Source organism: Phallusia mammillata, chromosome 7 (assembly GCF_965637545.1).
Source record: "Phallusia mammillata chromosome 7, kaPhaMamm4.hap1.1, whole genome shotgun sequence".
In the NCBI taxonomy this organism is placed as follows: Eukaryota; Metazoa; Chordata; class Ascidiacea; order Phlebobranchia; family Ascidiidae; genus Phallusia; species Phallusia mammillata.
In genome coordinates, this window is record NC_137258.1 from 10,826,029 (window position 1) to 10,846,967 (window position 20,939).

Consider the following 20,939-nt stretch of genomic DNA (forward strand, 5'->3'; position numbering starts at 1 on the left):
TTAATTACAGGTTTTCCCATTTCACAAACAAGTTTACATGAGTTGAAGCCTTCATTTCCATTATTTACGGTTTATAAGAAGTGCAATTTAATAATGTGTAAAGTATTTGAACGATATTTGACCTATTTGGCAAGTATTTGACTGGTCAAATGTCCAACCCTAGTTTTCCTGTTGTGATTATGTTTGAACTTACCAAGTACGGGACTAGCCCAGTCTCCGAAGTATGGCGCTCAAGATTTCTTGAACAATAAATGTTGAACAAAAATTAAAAAATTTGATTGATGGTAAACTAGTTTTTTATAATGCTATATGGTGGTAAAAACCCGATTGGTACTTGGATGAGGATGATTTTTTTTAAGTTGGAAAATAACAACACAGCAAAGTCGTAATTGGCAGACAAACATTGTGGGGGTTTATTGAAAAGTGTTAGTAAATTTTTCCATAAAAGTTTATCTCTGATATTGTGTAATGTTTTTTATTCTGTTACAAATTTACAGGAAACATAAGAGAGCAATTGTTTACACATTTTCATAATAATGTCATAGTCTTTGTTGTGACATAACCAATTGGCATGTTAAAATATGCGAGTGCTTATGTCGTGCTGCAATTTACATTCTATGGTGGCCTAATTGTAACTTGAAAAATGTAAATAAATATGTTCTCAAAGAAAAGGTTTATTAATGAACACTATGCCAAATATTACTTGGAAAAAGCTTGGACTTGGACTTTTTCAGATTATAATTTCTTGGCTTTAATTTCTTTAAAAATCAAGGCAATTAACCTTGATTTGTAAATCTACCAATAAATATTTTGTGTTTTAATTGCAAAAATACAGGTGACATCTAGGAAACTATACATGATGTGAATGTTTGTGTGTTAAAACAATAGTTAAGCACAGACAAAATGGTTTTAATGTAAAATCAAAAACAATTTGCAACAAAAAACTTTTTGTTAAATTGTCTAGATTTTTCTCATGTTGAACAGTTTGGTGATTCTACCATCTATTTCTACAACACAACTTATAAGAATAAAGATGAAGCTACTGCAGCATGCAAAGCACAAGGATCCCACCTACTTTATATTAAGTCCAAAGCTAAGCAGGACTTTATTAATGGTGTTTTACAACAATGGAGTAATGCACCTGAAAACATTAATGCTAGCTTGTCTCAAATAAAGAGTCAAGCATTTCGGTGTGGTGGAAAAACAGATACAAATCTTGATGTTTTTTGGGATGATGAAAGTCAGGCTACATTTTATAATAAAGCTGCAAGGGGTTTTCAAAAAACAAGTGCTGTAATAATTCTTGCCTTCACCTACCAGAGTGATGCAGTTGGCCAATGGATGACTAAACCCTCTACCGTTGCTCAGAAATATATTTGTGAAAAAAAAGGTATGTACTTAACAAAATGTCTGTTAAATATTTATTACAGTAAAAAAGTTTTTTACTATCATTAAAAGTGTTTGTATACCACTATAACCGTTATATTTTGTTGCAATAATTGTCTCCAAAGATTTTAACATAGAAAGCAAACTGTTTAGTTAAAGGTAACTTTGGTGTAAACTAGTGTCTGTAGAAACTTATTAATAACAATCGTTACACACATTCATGATGTTTTTTGTTTAGAATGGATTACAATGCACTTGTTAAACAAGACAATTATCACCGGAATTCCAACAACACTTAACATCATGATTACTTTAACCATGATTGAAATTTCTGTTGTGGACATCAAAATAGTACACAAAGAAACCATTTGGAGTCACCAGTTAAATAAAAATGGAACCCACCCAATACCTGTTATCATTGATAATTTAGAGAATGTTGGAAACTACGCTGTTAAGGCATCATACCCAAATTATAATTACTCAAGATTTCAAAATTTTTTTGTATACGGTTAGTATTGATTTAGATGTCGTGATGTTTTTTCGTTTCTATATGATTTTTGTTAAATAGCCTCTTTAAAAGTGTGGTAAATGTACTTGCTGTTATTCTTACACTAATTAATTTACCAGTACTGCAATTGTATAAAAGCTCATTTTGTTCTTTTAGCCTTTGTTCAAATGTCTTACCATTATCAATCATGCTTTGTTTTTGAGAAATGATAAATAAAACAAGATAAAAACTGTAAACATGATAAAAATACATTTGCTTACGTTGGAGCTATATCTTAATTTTTAGTTCCAGCGAATATATCCTTAACTCACTATGAAATGGTTGTCAATGAAAACGAACCTGTGTCAGTGGTTTGTGCTTCTCATGGTTACTATCAACCCACAATAACATGGTAAGAATAAAATATAACTGTCTGGCAATAAACTGTTAAGCAATACTTATTGATTTTGTTTACAAGGTCATCTTATGAACAAACACCAGTAACAACTGCATACTCAGTAACATCTGAGTTTAAAATTATGAGTGCAAAAATTGAAGATACAAGTGTATACACATGTACAGCAACAAATTATTTGAATGAAAGTGAATGGAAAATTAATGCAACGCTAAATCTAACAGGTATATATATAACATAAACAATTTTGTATTTTCAAATCAATTCATTGTTAGAGTGTTTACATGGTTGCATTTTTTGTAATGTCGACCCTAAACGGTTTTGTTGTTGTAAATGTAGGTCCTCCCCTACAATTGTATTACAAAAAAATATGTTTACATTTTTGTAATAAAAAGTATCTTAGAGCTTTGAACTAAATTGATTTTACTCTGGCCTTGTGCTAAAAATGTACCAGAAAATTTCAGTTGAAACAAGTCAAAGCATTTACTGTTCAAAAATTTAAGATCTAGTTCTTTGCATAAGGTTTTAATTTTATTTATTGATTCAAAATACTGATTGTGAGTTAAGAGTTGATTTCGCTTGATGAATGAACTCCTAGCGACACAATTGCACTAAAACAATTACCAAGCCGGATATCATATAGTTATTTTTCGGGATCAATATCATTTTGTGCTTGTAATTTTATAAATAGTGATTGTTTTAGTAAGCTAATTTTCAATTAATTTGTGATAAACAGTGGATGTTTTGTTTTTTATCATACTTATAGTTTTTTTTCAAATTTAGTTGTGCCTCTTCAGTATGTTCCCTACCTTCTATCATCAAACCCACTCAACACCTCAGATGTCAAATTTAACAAGAAATTGGTAATAAGTTGCCAATTTCAAGGCAAACCACAACCACATGCAGTTTGGAAAATAAATGGGAAATTTGTCAATGCAAGTGATGAAGCCCAGCCCATTTACATTCAAACTAACTATGTTAATGAATCATCAACAACATCAATCATTACTGTATATGATGCTGTGATTCTTGGACCTCAAGCTATTGTGTCTTGTGAAGCTTTTAATAAGTTAGGTAACTCCAGAACTACAACATTTAGTTTGGGTAAGTCATTTAAAAGTATTTTTAATAATATATTAAAAAAAACATGTTTTTAATTTACAGATTTGGATTATTTTGATGGATACTATTATTGGTTTACAAACTCAACATCAAAGAAAAATCAAGCACAGTCAGTTTGTGCACAATATGGTGGACACCTTGTTAACATACTTAATTATGGGGTTGATCAGTTTTTAAAAACAATACTGTTAAAATACAGATCAAATGACATTCAGAGCAGTAAGTAGCATGCAATTGATGTATGTTTGCTTTTTGAATCATTGTACAGTTAACCATCTTTGTGTTCGCCTTGGTATAAGAATCAACATTTATGGCTGTTATTATTACAGTATACACTGGTGGCAAAAGGCAAAAGGAAAATGGAAATTATTATTGGACGAACAATGTTCTGTTTTATAACTATAGTAGTAGAGGAAAGTGGAGTGGATCAAGTATGAAAACCAATATTTTAATAGTTTGATTTTGTCATCACCTGTCTGACTTGTTACCTTACTGTATATTAAGTTGAATTGTTTGGTGTTAGTACAAAAGATTTTTTTTTCTTTTTGACCAAGTTGTACTTTGTACATTTATCTCTGCTTTAAAAATTCAAAACACTAGTATGGCACAATTCTAAAGTATTAAATACCAATACACTTGTCTTTGTATATATTTTTCAGCTTTAGATATATTTGAGTGTCAGCCACTAAATTTAGGTATTACATCACGGTTTAAACCTGCAACCCTTTGTTGTAAATGTTTTGTTGGAAATTCTTTAGTAATTTATTCAGTGAAGTTAAATAAACTTTAAACTCAGTCAAACAAAACTCAAACTAATACAATAAGAGTTCTGTGAAGCTCACAGTGTTTTCTAGCAGTTTCTTAAGCAAAGTAAAAAAAAATTGAGCACAATTACTGACAGTTGAATTTATAGTCATAATTAATTATACAAATTGTGCAGAACTCTATCACACTTACTTTCAGACTACAGCTATGAAAATGGGGTATACTTCAATTGGCCAAATAGTAAACCAAACTCAAAAAACTGTTTAATACTTGATTTCACATCAAACAAGTATGAATGGAAAGATGACAAATGTAATACTCTAAGAAATTTTGTGTGCCAGTTTAAAGGTATTTAGCATGTTGATTGTTATTGCATTAGTTTTGCACTTGAATAAAAAATGACACTTTGTTTTCATTTTTAAATCAACCTGTTTTGTAGCATATTAAATTATGATTCAGAAATTAAAAATAAATGTTTCACATGTTTTGCTATGAGTTTTTATTTATTTGCATACTATTACAGCTGAACCAGTTCAGTATTTGAAAATTGAATCAAATTCATCATGCGACAAATCTACTGCTATTATTTTATGGCAAGACCAAACAAAATTTAATGGAACAATACAATACAGCATTACTATCAGCAACACAAAAACCCTGGAGACTATTCAAGTGTATAATTTCTCTCAAGATTCATCTATTAATCACAAATATACAAATTTCATCAGTGACCTACAACCTAATGTTGAATATAGCTTGGAGGTGGGATAACTAGTTGTATTATTCAGTTTTGTAAATTAACATCTCAACTCGACCTCAATTGCAGATTAAACTGTTTCCACAATACTGGAATTTTCCTTTTTTAAACTCAGTGTTTTCAACCAAAGACAAAAATAATTTGAGTGCATTAGGTTTGTCCATGTCTTTAAGTGGTGATGTTTGTGTTGTCACCTGGTTATGGCCTTCAGGTGTGAATATACTAACAAATGCTCAGGTATGTTTCAAATGACAATTTGTTGAGGTATATTTTGATTTTTGCCATGTCCTTACGATCTTGATAGATCTTGGTTACTTCAAAACCAAATATCAGTCTTAAAAATCCAATGCTGGGGGTGTTGACCAAAACAAACCACACTGTCAAGATTCAAATTGGCTTTCAGTCCTATAACTTTTCCACGAAACCAAACAAGCAGTATGTTGTCGAGTTGCAGCAAACAATGTGTGGTTTAGATTCGTCACTGCCTGCAAGTGGAAGTTGCACTACACCAATCAAAAGTAAACCAATATATAATAGTTAGATAAATTATTATAAGTTTACTTTTGAAATTTATTTATAGGTCCAGAAGTTATAGAAACACCACTAGTGGAAAATTCAACTATTACCATTAAGGCTGCAAGTGAAGATAATGGACCCATCAGGTGGTGTCTTTTGCAAACTTTTTTAATGTGTCAATGTTATGATGAAAACTAGTGACTACATAAAAATGTGATTTGTGTTTTTAAAATATTAGGAGAAGTTTTTATGCTAGCAATATCCCAAACTATATTATAATGTTTCAAGAAAACATGCATTTCTACCTATTGTTTTTGTCTTTCAGTCATCCATAAACCCTGAAATCATTTAGGTGTCAAGAAAAGTTTAGTTTTCAGGTCATATGTGGTTAAAACACTTGTTGATAGTGTACTTTTTTTCAATTTTAGTTGTTACTTTGTTATTGCAAATAAAAGTCATTCGGAGCAAACTTACTTTTCGTGGGAAATGTTGAAAAGCATTTTGTCTGGCAATGATTCTGATTGGTTTTGTGTGGCTGCTGTAAAACGGTATGTATTAATACATATTCCAAAAGCAAATCAAATCCAAAATATACACATTTTATAGATTTGAAGGTAAAGATAAAAAAGTGAATTTGGACATAAGTCAAAATTCATCATGTAATGTGTATCATGTTGGTGTTGAAAAATCTTCTTCTGAATTGTATACATGTGAAAACCAAGAATTGACAGAAAACGTTATGTAGGTTTTGTGATTTGTATTTTCTTTAAAATCAAATTTTATTAATTTTCATTCAAACTTGCAATCAAATTTTATCAAATGCTGTTGACTTTATTAGATTCAGTATTGCCACAACAACTCCAAGTGATTCCGAAGTATTTGTGCAATCAAGTGGATTTGTTTCCATTAGTGGCAAACTGCTTTACTTTGGAGTGGAAACAACTTCAGTGTTTAAAACAACCGATAGTTTTGCTTCAATTTCTTCTATGACCCCAGTTCATATTGGTTAAATGACAAAGCTGTTTCAACAATTAAATAGCTAGGCATACTATGTTATTCTTTTTTGCAGATCCAGGTGATGATAACACTGCATTAACAGTAGGCATTTGTATTGGACTCCTGGCAATAATTTCACTTCTCATAGCTGTAGTTCTATACAGGTAAAAGTAAATTAATTGTAAATTGTTGTGTGTAAAAAAGCAATAATGATTAAGGATTTAAATTTGCTTTGCAGAAGACAGAAAGGCAAACCAGCAAAATCATCAACAAGTGAAGGTACATTTTTTAAAGATACATGCCACAATATCAAGTTTAAGTAATAAAATATTATTTTTTATTTATTTTAATTAAATATTATTCAAGTTTCTGAGGTTGACATAAAAGTCCTGTGTTTAGAGACTGATCCTGGCCCTAATGTTGAGGTCAAAGATTATGCCATTCCTGTAAACCAATTACAATCTGTATACAAATGCTTCTCAAACAATGTGGAAGAGACGTTTCAAGCACAATTTTTGGTTAGGTTTAGTGATTTTTGTGTGTAAATGTTTGATAAAAACAATAATCAAAATCATCTTGTTTTAGCTGAATATAAACTTTCATTTTTTTGAAAAAGTTTTGTTTATGAAAACATATTAATAAGATTTTCAAAAAGTGCTGCTGGTGTACATTAGAATTTATTTTTAATAGTCAATAAAGGAAAAGAGTGAAAAACTTTCTATCGATATTGACACTGGAATCCGACCTGATCATCGTGTTCGAAACAGATACAAAAATATAGTTCCTTGTAAGTTGCACAATCCTAGCATAAACCACACCTGTACATCATGTTTTATGCCATATTTAATCACAGATGACTACAATCGGGTAAAGCTTCAAACACTGGAGGACGATTCAGATTATGTCAATGCATCATTCATCAATGTAGGTCTTAATGGCACCATATTTGTGCGTTTGAAAAGTTTTACAAATAATAAATGATAATAATTATACAATATTTGTATATTAAAAAATATTTTATTTGTGTCATTAGCAGTGCAAAATCAGCTAAGGTAATGCCACCTTTAAAAGGTTATTCTATGCACAAGTCTTAAGATTGAAGAAATTCTATATGTGTGCAAATCTTATGATTTGGAGAATTATTAGAAGACAACCGGCGAAAACCTAATGCATGTTTAAAATCTCTGTCAAAACTTTTATGTATCACTGTAAGAAAGTGTTTAAATCGTAAATTATATTTCGATAATACAGCTTAAAATCATTATTTTTTGTCACTCACAATAAATAGGTATTGGAATCTTTGGGCGGAACACTAAAAAATTTTAATTCATTACAGGGTTTTCGTTGCGAAAATAAATATATCGCAACACAAGGCCCACTGGACGCAACTTTAGGAGAGTTTTGGCAGATGATTTGGGAACAAAATTGTTCTACTATCGTTATGCTTGCAAATCTGTACGAAAAAAACAAGGTTCGTTCCGCATTTGTCTTAATAAAGCGTGGCTGTTGCCAAACAATATCTTCTAAAATAAACAAAACAAAACCTTGTACAGTATTTCCAAACGTTTATTGCGACACATGGACTTTCGAATTAAGCTAACTAGTGAAGGCCCAAGTCGCTCTGTGTGAAACTCAGTTGAAAAAAGCAACAACTATGGCATGTTAGTATAGGGACTTCACTTATAAAAGCGTATATTTTTCACGTTTTTAGAAAAAATGTTCACAATACTGGCCAGATGGACAGGAAGTTGCAAAGTTTGGCAAATTTTCCGTTCAAATGAATATGGAGGAAAACTACGGAAGTTACGTCGTACGTAGTATGACTTTAACTATGGATGAAAGTAACTGCGTTTCGGTAAGTAACAGTGACACTTATGTGTTGTAACTTGCAATCAGGTTAAATAAAACGGTGCTTGAAAAGAGCTCGTTGCAAGTTGTGGTCAAACTTTTATTTGTTCTGTTATACACGGGCCAATGAGCTTATGTATTATGGCGTTGTAACTTGTTTAGAGCGTGTTTTCATTCTCGTTCTACATTCATTGCTGCGCATAATTTCTTTTATTTATTTGTGCTGAAAATTACTTTAATGGTTTGGAAATGATACAGTCTTCTCGTGTTTTTGTGGGTTATTTATTTTAAACGTTTAGGTGTAACTTTGGTGGTTACAATAGTTTTGAAAGAACATTAGTACATCATTGTTAGGGATGCATCTAGTTTCCGACTTTTGTTTACCGTTTTACGTCACAACACATTGTGATTCATTGCAAGTAATACTCAAGAATGAATAATCATATTTGTATTTTTTAAACACGGTAGGCAAGTCGCTCAGTGACGCAATATCATTTCACCACTTGGCCCGACCACGGTGTCCCCGCAACCACAACTGGTTTGATGCGGTTTTGCTCAGCTATCGAAGCTGGATCACAAGACGTCAACGTTCCCATTGTTGTCCACTGCAGGTAAGCTGATGTCCATTGGGTGATACCAAGTTTTAAACTGAACGAAAAAAGGTCTATTTTGGGAGTATTTCAGAACCTGATGTGAAAAAGCTGCTGAAAAAGATTTAATTTAAAAAACTGCATATTTTAATGTGCGATAATGACTTTTTTTGACACCTGAAGCTGCAACAAAGCTATGTTTTCATGTATGGGTGCACATAAAACCACTCATGTACTAAATGGTCGTTCATAGAGTTCAAACAAGAACATTTTCCATTAAAAATTAATCAAATAAATCCTTTTGACGTCTTTCACGTAGGCAATAAGCGTATATGATTGGTTGTGACTCCGAAATCTCCGCAAACTTTGGTTTTGCAAGGCTTAATCTCTGGCCCTGTTGCCTTTTTTGTATCAGCCATCAACCAATTATTAAAAGTCATACAAACTGAAGATACCTAATGCTTAATTGCACAAAGAATATACAATGTAACTGAACAAGTTTTGTTTGAAGACGGTTAAACACTTTATTTTTGTCTTGTGTTTGTTGTTAACCTTATTCCTTTGCAGTTAATTGTACAAGCAGCATAATAGAGTGATACGATTTTTGTGGTGTTTTACAGTGCTGGGGTTGGCCGAACTGGAACATACATCGGACTGGATATTCTTAAAAATCAGATAAAAGTAGAAAATCAAATTGACGTCTTTGAAACCGTGTTTAACATGCGAAAGCAACGTATTGACATGGTTCAAACCTTGGTAAGCAAAACCTCAACAAATCTAACTTTACAACTGTACAAATGCAATTTGTTTCACCTGAGAAGTACGTTTTGCGGAAGTATTGTGTTACTATATTTATAGCAAGATTACATTTTTTACTTAGGATCAATACATCCTGCTCCACACATTGCTGTATGAAATCTGTTTGTTTGGGGAAACAGATTTTCCTTCTGAGGAAGCCACCAGTCGTGCTCAGGACTTAGAAAGGTTGGTATAAATGTTAAACATTACTCACATAAAAGTTTGGACATAGAACTAATATGTTATTCTACAAAAAACACGCATGACTTATTAAAGGTCACGTGCATGATATATTAACTTAAAACCCGATAAACTAGTGTTTAAAAAAGAATTATCGTTTTTTGACACCACACAATGGAAACATAACTTCTAGATAAATTCCCTACACTTTGTTTATTCTTACATTCTGGATAAGAAAAAACACAGTTAGAGCCGAAAAAGCAGCTGGATTTGATGACTTTGCGATGTTGTAGGTTGGAGGCGGAGTTTGGATTGCTTGAGCACTCAGAACCGATTAACGCTTCTCAAGACGCTGCTTTCTCAGAGGAGAATTCTGTTTTCAACCGTGACCCTGAGGTTTTGCCTTGTAAGTTTGCATTACGGTAGAATATATTTTTCACAAACAACATGTTACATTATAGTCAGTTTAACGGCTGTCATTTGAAAAGTTGTGTTTATTTATTTTTTTACCTTTAAAATATTTCGAAAAGTTTTCGAACACCTTTCAAACATGAACTCAAAAACTGCACGCAAATCTATTGTTCAACAACAAATACTCCATATTTATGGGGGCTTGTTTTGTGTGTACAGATGACCGTACGTTGGTTCGATTGCTATCCAACGGCGACGACGACTCAAGCGACTACGCTAACTTCGGTTACATCAATGCATCAGTTATTCAGGTTCGAAACGTGACTTGCCAAATATTGTTGCTATTGCATAACACACTTTCATTATTTTTTACCCAGGAATATAACTGTATTGATACAACGATTGTGACGCAAGGACCAATGGCAACAACTCAATGTGCATTTTGGCGTTTGATCCTCGACCGCTCGGTCACCGCAGTCATAATGCTCACCGACGTAGATGAAGTAAGAATTTGTGATCTTACGATAAAAAACGTTTATTAATGAAACATTTGTTTCGCAAACATGTACACTCTTTGTTTCGAAACGTCTAGAATTCTTGCGATGAATACTGGATTGATGAATTGGATACTCAACTAAACATCGGTCACGTGACAGTTACCATGACTGCTAAAGACGTATCAAGGCCGGATATGACAAAACGACAGTTTCAAGTAGAAGTGAAGGGAGTTCTCAAGGTGGGTTTAATGGCAACGCATTTTTCGATAAAGATTGTAGCTCTTTTGAAATAGTTTTACTTCAATGGTCGCATATTGTCGTCTCATCAATTAAGGTAAAATGCCATGACGAGTCATTGTTTTCACACAAACCCGTTCATCACAGCAGTACCTATATTACATAGCTAAACATGCTCAAATAAATTGTACAAACTTTAATTGGTATCCTTCGCGTATATGTTGCACAACCTTTTGACAGTGTTACGTAGATATAAATATCCTGCAATTACGTGTTAACAGATAAGTGTTAGTCACATCCAGTGCAACCCGTGGAAGGCAACAAGCAACAAGGAAATTGCGAATCAGCTTCTCGAGCTGATTGCACAATCGCGTCTGTTGCGGCGTGATTCACTGCCCATTGTTGTTCACTGCATGTAAGTACAAGTATCTCGCCAACTCTGTATGTCCTCTGCCAACTCATTAACATTACACAAAATGATACATATGAACTTATATGTGTTACCTATTGTTATTCATTTGTAAGAAAATTATTAGACAAAAGAAGTCATACGTAATGATTTAAGCCATTTTACGTTGGTAAGTTATTTCCGCTAACTGTTGTCGTACAGTCCCGTGACTCACCTCTACAGACTCACACGTATTTTGTTTGTTGTTGTTTCTGGTGGACAAACCTGTCCATAAGTTTTTGGTGAGTTGATTTCGCTTGGAGATAGAATACATAGCGATACAATTGGACCACGAGCACAAAACAAAAATTTCGGAACATTTATAAATTTATATAATTTTTCTGTGAAAAGGGGGAACTATTACAATATTTAGCAATGCTACAACAATGCTCCTATAAAGAGTGTTATATTTTCTTTTTGTTGTTCGTTTGTGAAACTAGCGATACACCAATCTAGGCAATCATTATCGCTTATGTTTTGAAAACAAGAGGCTGATCTGAAATGAAATTACTCTCTGCTCATTCACTTTTTCATTTTCTGTGGCAGAGATGGAGCTGGTCGTTCTGGAGTCTTCTGTGCTCTCTCCAATCTCCTTGACCGCTGCAGGATTGAAAACAAATTAGATGTTTTCAGGACAGTGAAAGACTTGAGAAACACAAGGCCCCTTATGGTTCGAACACTGGTAATAATACCGTTTGCCGTTTAAATATATTTTCATGTTTTGTAACATTTGTTCACACGAAGTAATTTACTTTTACCTTCAATTTAGGAGGATTACAACCTTGTGTATGAGACGATTGCCAGCTGCTTTTCCGATCAAAGTCTTTACGCTAATGTATGAACACGCGGAACAATTTTTTTATACGAATGCACATTTATTGATGGTGATGTTAAACATTATTTATTACTAATTCGTTAAAAAAAATTCTTTGCTTATGTATTACATTTACTTTTCCCCAGCGCATTTACGGACATTGTTACGCTGTATTACTGACTTTTTAAAAAGTGTTGTATTATAAAATATATATGCTTTTACCTTTTTTATATATATTTATGCTCGTATATTTGAAGTTCAATCGACGCTTGTGCACTTTTGATGTGTGTGAATTAATCATGTAACTAATAACTTTGTTTTAGTTGTATCATTAATTTTCATCGCACTGTTGATATTCTTTTATTTGCACGTAAATATATTTATACCATTTTATGATATTCAAAAATGATTTTTCTCAAATACTTTCTTTAATACATTAAAAAGCTACGTTTTAGTCTTAAACACGCTTTTCGTGATATTTTACAACTACCCAAATTTTCAACGTTGAGTTAGTGTTCAACAGTTGTCGTTAGATGGCGTGTTCACTTAACACAAGCTGTTTGTTGATAACGCAACCTTCAGAATATTACGGCATAGTCTACTATTTTAACCAGAAAGAAAACAAAAGTAAATTTTTCTGCATAAACATCATACGACGTATAACGTAGATATTTGTTTTAGTGCTATTATCTTTCATCAAGCGACATGAAGTCAACTTAACACCCGCCGTTCAGTTTGCAAGCTTTTTATCTACCAATTGCTTTACCTACAACTTGTTGTCTATGCATTCCTATCAGGCGTGTAATTGATTTTCACTGCTTCAGCTTATTTTAACCGATGGCGGCTGTAATTTGCGATTGTGAGTTTGTATGCAGAAATATTGGCTTGTATTGTCGTGCTGAGAATATTTAAAAACGTGCATTGGGTACGCATGTCTTTCTCTAATTTTACACAAAACTTTACTTTTAAACCTACTTTTTTTTTAAATTACCATGACAGCACAAACCATCCGACACTCAATTTATTTAAACAAACCAAATCGTGAAAACAAGCATAATTCGAAAAAGGTAATGAGTAAACTGCGTAAGTACAATCAAAAACTTAAATTCAACTATTAACGGAAAAGGAATTGGAAAATAGAACAGCAACAACCAAAAACAAACAAACATTCGAATAGACAACTTCACCATATCTCTAAAAATTTAAATCATTTGGCAGTTTTGGCGCGTAAATGCAAAATCAGAGTTGTTTATTAAGCGTAATTGTCTGGCAGTTTATGAAATCAACGAGGTGTACGTACTAGTCAAAATGAGATGGCAGGGAGGAAAAACGCAAAATATACGCAAACAAAACAGGTAGTGCGATAACAAACTGTGAAGTGATTTTTTTGTTTGGGCAGTTGTGAAAAACAAAGCGGGCGGGATAATACTAACACGACACACGTGAAGTAATATTTAGTTCGTCAGTTGCAATGCAGGCTTTTTCAGACAGCTTGGTATAAAGTTATACCTACTTGATTTTAGCATAAAAATACGCATTATCAGCGGTTCTGAGCTTATAGATCAGGGGTGGCCAAACTGCGGCTTCCGAGCCGCATGCGGCTCTTTGAGCTTTTGATTGCGGCTCTTTAATGTTACACATGCAATAACTGCAAAGTTTAGCCAAAAAAACGTTGTTGAGAAATAATTACAAAAAAAGAAAGATAGACAGGAAAACATAACTTTTAAAACAGAATGGAAGGAGGAGTTTGCATTCATTGATAATGGAGGAAAACCTGTGTGTCTTATTTGTCAAGCTTCGCTCAGTCATAACAAAAACTAGTAACTTGAAACGTCATTAGGAAGCTAAACACAAAAACTTTCCCATCATATCAGCCTAATTTCACACACATTGCAGCCCAGGTGGAGACACACAGTATCACCACACAACAATCATTATTTGATAGCGTAGACTTTATTGTGAGTGAATAAATTCGTTTTCGATTTTTTTGTCTTGCGGCTCTTTTAAATCTAAGTTTTTGAATATGCGGCTCGAGCATGACTTAGGTCTGGCCACCCCTGTTATAGATAATGACAAAACAATTGCGCCCCCACGCGGATCGTTTCAACAAACCGTAGTTGATACGTTCGATTCTTTGTGGCAGCAAATAATCAGGCACAATGGACGACAAAGGTGATGGTAAGTACGAAAATCGGTCGGCAACTTTAAGGCACAAATATTGGCCACTTGTCTGTCGCGTCATAAAAGAATGACAATACGGAGAAAAATGTATGACGCGACAGTTTTAACCGCACTGAGCGAATAAGTGAAGCAGAAATGGGCAAAAAAGTTTAGAATTCGGAACTCGGCGGACCCGACTTGTTTACTGGCACTAATTTTACCGAAAAACGATGGACCCTCTTACAACTGTAAGCGTATGAAAATAAACATCTTAAACCTATTTTCCTATACTCTCGAGTTGAATGCTACACTCTTTTTGGTGGTAGATTGCGAAAACACGCTCTAGGGCACGGTAAAATTCACATCGGGTTTTTACATATGCCAGAGTCGGTCAGTGACGTGGCATGCATGTCAAAGAGCTCTGAAATGCCTTCGCTGTCATCCAAGCTAAACAGATAGTCTTCTGGGTTCATTGATGGTGATAGAGGAATAAAAGACACTGAATCTTCGTCGATAAATGCTGAATCAACTTCTGTGTCGTTACTAGATCCTAACTGGTCTTCTGTTTGCAGTAAAAGAGGTCTCGAAGCTTCTAGGGATGGGCAGATTTCTTGGTCCTCCATTAGCGCTGACGAATAGCCGGAACACTCGCCGACTGGGGACGTTGCTTTGGGATGTTTCTCTGTGTATTTTTACATTTTTGAAAATTATGAGTCGTGTAAGAATATATAGCCGTTTTAGTTTAGTTGGATCTATTGCATAGACTTTATTCATAGTCAGCATTAATTGAACTAATACAATATTAGGTATTTGATTGAGCAAATCTTGTAAAAAAAACAGTATCAGTCGGCCCGCGTTAAACATAAAGAAACTGTTACTGGTCATAACACAAAACTTTTTTACCTTGTGACAAAGAGCTGTCAAAATTAGAGTCAGAAGAGCAACTATCTTCTCCAGCTGAAAATGATGCAGAACTCTTTGTAGGTGACATAAGATCCTCGGGATCAGGACAAAGAAAAACATCAATTTCACCCTTGGTACTTTTCAACAACATCTGAATTTTCTGAAAGAAACACAGATAACAAAATTTTAGGCCTAATGAGTTTAGATATTATAGGTATAAGTATACATTTTAAGTAAATTGAAAGCATGTTGGTTGAAAGGTATACTCTTATGTTGTTTTATATGGTCAAAACCTATCTCATAAGCATATAGTAATGCACCTCTCCTGGATCTGGAACTTCAAGTTTGGTGTCTTGGGGTGCTTTGATGCAAATCACAATTTGATCTTTGAAACTTTTGATGCTTCTCAGGTCTTGATATGTCACATATGAAAATGTGTCAACAAAATTACATGTTAAGGATTCAAATCAAACGAAACAAATTCTAACTTACACTATTGTACACTACTCAGCGAAACTCTAGAATTGGTTTTTAAGATTTTTTTGAAAAGGATATTTGGAGTTTGATTCAGATAAGCGTTCCAATTCAATTTGACGCTGTCGAATTAATGAGTCCAGTTCCTCTTCTTGTTCTTTTAACATTTGCATTTCAAGCCTTGAAGCTTTTGTTTCCCTGTCAATTTCACGTGAGTTGCTTGATGTTTTTGCAGCCCTGAACACAAAAGTATATGCTTGGTTAATACAGAAATACCAACACGTTTAAAAAAGGAAACCAAATACTTACAGCCATTGAACATTGTTTTTAGAACGTTTTTCAATTAACTTTATGCCTTCCAATACATTGGTTATGTCATAAATTCGTCTTTTCTGCACATGAAGGACTTCTGCAGCCCAGTTTAAGTCTAACACTCCATCATCAGATGTATGCATAAGGTTTATAAATCTTTGAAAGAAAAGTGTACATAAGTTAGCAATTCAAAATAACAACTTTAGTAATAGATCAAAACCAAGTTAGCAATTGTAACTATTACGAAGCTTGGTTACTGTTGTAAGTAGTGTCTTTTGGATAACATCACATAGCTTGCAAAAAGTAAAAATAGGTTTGGTGCAATTTTTGTTTAAACATATAGCAGTGATAACTCAATAACTTTGCAAACAGAACACAATTTATTTTGCTTGCATCAAACTAAACACTTGCATGCAATAAAATTTAACCTTTTTGTCAGAAGACCAAGAGAGGTGTCATATCTTGATTTTTCTCCTGGTGACTTTTGCACTCCACTAATAGAAGATTGTCGGCTTCTTTTTTTGGACATAGAATTGGGAGCAACCATCTGATGTTCCATACTGTTCTTGCCATGAGACTTTAATGGTGACTTAAAAGCCTGTACATTGTTCTGTACAAAAAACAACCTGTTTACAAATTTCTACAAACAAACCAAGAACTTATTTTCAGGTACCAAAAAATTAAAAATTATAAAACCATAGTTTAAAGTTGCTATAAACATCCGTAAATACTGTACAAGGAAAATGTACAACTATATAACTGCCAGAAAACAACTAAAAGTAATTACAGTAGTACAACTGTATGAAAATAAAGGAAAAAGTCTTACCAGTTGCATATAACTAGAGAGGCTGTTTTCTTGAACTCTGTTTGGATTATAGGTGGGATCAAGCTCAAGTTTCCGCTTTGCTTGCTAAAGAATGTTAAATATTACAAATCAAGTTTGTGTGATAGCTTTTAAAGTAACCAAGAGATAATTGTTCACAATGCCCCATGTAAAGATATACAGAGATCGTAGGTGAAGTTGTAAAATGAGATTTTAGATAGAGTCACACTTTTCAGATAGTGGAAGTCAGTATTTTTGATGAAAGTCTGACTTCATTACGAATGCATTTTGTTTACAGAATTTTTGTTTGATTTTTGGCTGTTTGTTTTAAATCCTAAATTTAGTTTGTTGTTTTATCAGTTCAATTCCCAACTATATTAGGAAAATACATACTTGGACCTGTGTCTTCATTGCATTACTTGTTGTTATGTCAGCAAGACCAACAATTTCATGATGGCCAGTCAGCCATTGCATTCCCTCAGTTTCACTTGGTGAAAAGTTCAACTCGGCAGGAATAAAACTAAAAACATGCAAGCATTAGTATTCGTCAACAGTGGGTTTTTTAAAGGTATGTACTTTAGAAATACACGTAATATATAAAAAAAAGAAAAAAAAAGAAAGAAATACACTGTATTTTTTACCTTGTATCTGCCAACCCAGGGGATATTGATGCAAGGTTGTTTGATAAAGTTTCCCTTGCTGTTGTTGCGGAAAATACTCTCTTTGATGCACTTGTCATTTTATGAGGTTAACAATCAAAACAAACTTATACTATATTAATCTTTAGAAGAACCAAATATAAAACGAATGTCAATATCAATGTGAAACATTCTACAACATGAATATTTGGTTATAAAACACATTAAAAACAATTCGGCCTACTCAATATTGCAAGAATGGTAACTTTTTTTTAACTTTTGCTGCATTTATTATAGCATCAGGCCCAAAGTGAATAGCACCATGTTCGAACACATTCTAACTGTTTTGACAGGCCTTTAGTCAAATTTCGATTTCACTCACATAGTGCGGGACATTACAATGAAAATGTACAGAAACACATTATCAATAATAAAGATTATTTAATTTAAATATTGACATTAAAAGCTATCCATATTATCAATATACATGTAAGCTTACAGCATGTTGCTGAGGCAACAACTCAATTTGCACAGTTTGGAGGGGGCAACACTTACCAAAGTCACGCCACAAGTTCACAAATGTTTATTGTGCAACTGTGTCACCCATAGTGTTGTATAGGAGAGTAGTATTGTCTTAACAAAACAGATAGGTTCAAATGTTCAAAAAACAAACAAACATAATACATGACTGTGTGTACTGGCCTTTATGCCAGTACCGTGTTTTTGAAAGCAAGATAGCCATGAAAAAATGCCAGGGTCCCAGCAAAGGCTTTTGACCAAATATGCAATCAATTAGGCTAAATGTACTTATTTTTGATTTACATCCTTAGTTTGTCTCAGTTATTATTACAACATTAAATACAGTTTTTCAACTTTACTTTTGAATGGCCTAATCACATTTAAAAAATACCTTATTACATTTAAGATATTAGGCAAGTCATTGTTAAGCAACATTACAGCAGTTAAGTAGCTAGGTTATTTGAAAAGCTAACTTTGCTGTGAAGGTTTAGCATTTTTTTGGCAGAAGCAATTTAAGAAATCACACATTCCCACACCTTTTCATCGGAGTTTTTCTAAGTATGAATGACATAAGTGGAAACACATTTAGATTTCTATTCTGCATTTTTTGGTGTTATGTTATCACTGTAAGTAACAAACAGTTCCTACAGTACAGCCCTTGAGTTACTTTTTTAATTCTTTGTTCTGAAATTTTTAAGACTGACCTATCGCATTAAACTTCACTATCATTGCTAAGAAATGTGATTACTTTTTCAGCTTTTTTAGGAGGGGTGATTGGCAATTGACATTACCACTGGACTATTTTGAAACCAAACTGTTTTACTGTTTGGTCCAGTCTGTTTTTTACAAGCCAATTTTTCTTCAATTGTAGTAGCTTTTACCATTTGGGCAGTTCCACTGTTGTACAAAGGTTATTTATGCAGCAACATTTATACCTGTCATTTAAGCACAAATCTACAAGGTTAAGAGGCAATATTTTGGCCACATCAACCACATCCAGTCTGCAGAACATGACAGTTACTGGCGAGATCTCAGACATGCATGACCAACATGTCCTGCGTGCATGACCCTTAAGTCCGCATGCAAAAATTAAAAACAATCGCAGCAGCTGCCATACTCTGCAGAGTGTTTGACCACACTTATTGAGTTTGGCCAGAATGGTAAAGTGGTGTTTACAGACACTACTTTAGCAGGTGTCATCAAACTTCCCCTAGTCATGTCCCCAATAGCATACTAAAATTTTGGTAAACTCCGTCAAAAGCTTTGTATGTACAGGGTTATTATGTTTGTGTTAACACTGTTTGTTTTGATCGATAATGATTGCCTTTACTATTTTTTTGATCCATAATGCCCTACCGTTGCACAGCTATTGTTAATTGTGCATTTTTTTAGGTTTTTAAAGGTTTGTAGATACCAGCTACATTTTTTCCCAAGCAAATTAAATCTAACTCCAGGTATCAGCATATCACGTTCGAACTTAGTCTTACAAACACAAAATTGCTTTAGGAAAAGGAAACTATGTGAACAAAACGTGACTGACGCTGATACTACAGTCTTTATAAACGATGAAAGCTCACAAAACATTGCATATTTTAAACAACTGACATGGATGTCATCCACCACCACCATAGCTGTAAAAGTGTAAAGTTATGAAGTTCGGTTCGGTTACTCACTCATACCGTATAACAGTTTTTACGCTTAACCAAAAAAGTAAGTTTACAAAGCACATGCTGGCAACAAAAGCTAACGTTTGACAATTGACTTTCTAACGAAATCGAGACACGAATAAGTTACAACTGTCAGGCACATTCGTGCAATGGCAAACTCTGTACTAAGGGGGGATAGAATAGAAATCATATTCAATCAGGCTTTTCACTGTTTCAGCACACTTTGCCACTTGGCCTGATATATTTGTCACAAAGAAAGCACATTAGATAAATGCAATACTGTCTGCTGTTACTTTTTATTGAAAGGAGTCTGCGGTTCGAAACGGAAACTGCAGAAAGAGACAGGAAGCGTTTCAAACAAAAGCCGAGTAAGCGCGCGAATTGTCAAACTTCCCGCGAGTAAGGTCACGTGACTTTATTGACAGTTACAATAGAAAACATATGCCGCGCGAAATGTGTTTCCAAGCCAAAAACACTTTATTGCAGCATTAAACAAACGGCAAAGCTTATAATAATTTCAGTTCTGTGCACAATAACAATTTGTCAGATTATGTTACATATTTTCCACCAATTTGCTGAGCTACTAAGATTAGTGGTACCATATTTTTATGTTGTCATATTTTTACAGCAAGCAGACGTATTTTCACATCTTGTACGTCAGGTCTAACGCATTTCACATGAACATAAAGTCTGTCGCTACGGACACAGTGGTGCTACTACAACAGGATACTTGTGATGGATTATTATCTTGGTTCTGTTGGTTTTTAGGTCGCCTTAACCTTCGTTGCCAGCCTGCAAGTACAAATGGTCTGTTGATATTTTGCCCGACCTGGACAAAACGTTAGTGATAGAAAAATACACCAGTTGGCACTGTGGGGACGAGGTGCGCGGTGCTTGCGCGGTTCCGCAATGAATAACAAGTCCTGGAAGCTGTCTATTGGTTTGGAAATGTTCTCCTGCGTCAGCTGAGCTTCTTGGGCTATGTTATTCTTTACTTGGAAGCTTATTATTTCTTCTGCTTCTCGTGGCTCGTATCGGTCGTCTGCAGTAGCGAGTAAGTTCATTATTACGATTCTTAACGCTTGCTGCTTAGAGCCGACATGATCCACAAAAGATCAATTTAGTTCTTGTATTTTATTCTGGTTACGCAACACACATCAAGTCTCATTTATCTCA

General features: G+C 33.8%; 2 protein-coding genes across 3 annotated transcripts; one reads left to right on the top strand and one right to left on the bottom strand.

Moving 5' to 3' along the window:
• Positions 1–840: 840 nt before the first annotated feature.
• Positions 841–12,723, top strand: LOC145237105 (uncharacterized). 2 transcript variants are annotated; one of them, XM_080099850.1, is made up of 32 exons: positions 841–1,390; positions 1,625–1,894; positions 2,180–2,285; positions 2,352–2,512; positions 3,072–3,392; positions 3,453–3,629; positions 3,740–3,841; positions 4,374–4,523; positions 4,699–4,937; positions 5,002–5,169; positions 5,237–5,450; positions 5,513–5,594; positions 5,877–5,996; positions 6,055–6,189; positions 6,287–6,453; positions 6,518–6,608; positions 6,683–6,723; positions 6,844–6,962; positions 7,135–7,231; positions 7,298–7,368; positions 7,781–7,915; positions 8,156–8,299; positions 8,761–8,903; positions 9,503–9,638; positions 9,763–9,866; positions 10,154–10,266; positions 10,491–10,582; positions 10,649–10,774; positions 10,864–11,007; positions 11,287–11,420; positions 12,000–12,135; positions 12,223–12,723. In XM_080099850.1, the coding sequence occupies exons 1-32, from the start codon at positions 1,342–1,344 to the stop codon at positions 12,292–12,294; spliced, it is 4,359 nt and encodes a 1,452-aa protein (XP_079955976.1). In that variant the 5' UTR covers positions 841–1,341; the 3' UTR covers positions 12,295–12,723. The 2 variants fall into 2 exon arrangements, with proteins under 2 accessions (XP_079955976.1, XP_079955977.1); XM_080099851.1 differs by lacking the exon at positions 6,055–6,189.
• Positions 12,724–13,270: 547 nt separating this feature from the next.
• LOC145238605 (transcription factor E2F1-like) lies at positions 13,271–17,764 on the bottom strand. Its single transcript, XM_080101823.1, has 9 exons — positions 17,581–17,764; positions 17,333–17,459; positions 16,943–17,026; positions 16,545–16,726; positions 16,114–16,272; positions 15,884–16,041; positions 15,651–15,763; positions 15,331–15,490; positions 13,271–15,109 (listed from the first exon to the last, which is right to left on the bottom strand). The coding sequence occupies exons 1-9, from the start codon at positions 17,676–17,678 to the stop codon at positions 14,787–14,789; spliced, it is 1,404 nt and encodes a 467-aa protein (XP_079957949.1). The 5' UTR covers positions 17,679–17,764; the 3' UTR covers positions 13,271–14,786.
• Positions 17,765–20,939: the final 3,175 nt, after the last annotated feature.

What these genes read in the sequence shown, in the direction of transcription:
- LOC145238605 (XM_080101823.1), bottom strand. Translation starts at nt 17,678, where the DNA reads ATGACAAGTGCATCAAAGAGAGTATTTTCCGCAACAACAGCAAGGGAA. An exon ending in TCTCTAGTTATATGCAACTG is followed by an intron (nt 16,727 to 16,942) that starts GTAAGACTTTTT and finishes TTTTTTGTACAG; the next exon opens with AACAATGTACAGGCTTTTAA. An exon ending in TGACAGCTCTTTGTCACAAG is followed by an intron (nt 15,110 to 15,330) that starts GTAAAAAAGTTT and finishes AAAAATACACAG; the next exon opens with AGAAACATCCCAAAGCAACG.
- LOC145237105 (XM_080099850.1), top strand. Translation starts at nt 1,342, where the DNA reads ATGACTAAACCCTCTACCGTTGCTCAGAAATATATTTGTGAAAAAAAA. An exon ending in TGTGTGGCTGCTGTAAAACG is followed by an intron (nt 5,997 to 6,054) that starts GTATGTATTAAT and finishes CACATTTTATAG; the next exon opens with ATTTGAAGGTAAAGATAAAA. An exon ending in CGTGCTCAGGACTTAGAAAG is followed by an intron (nt 9,867 to 10,153) that starts GTTGGTATAAAT and finishes GCGATGTTGTAG; the next exon opens with GTTGGAGGCGGAGTTTGGAT.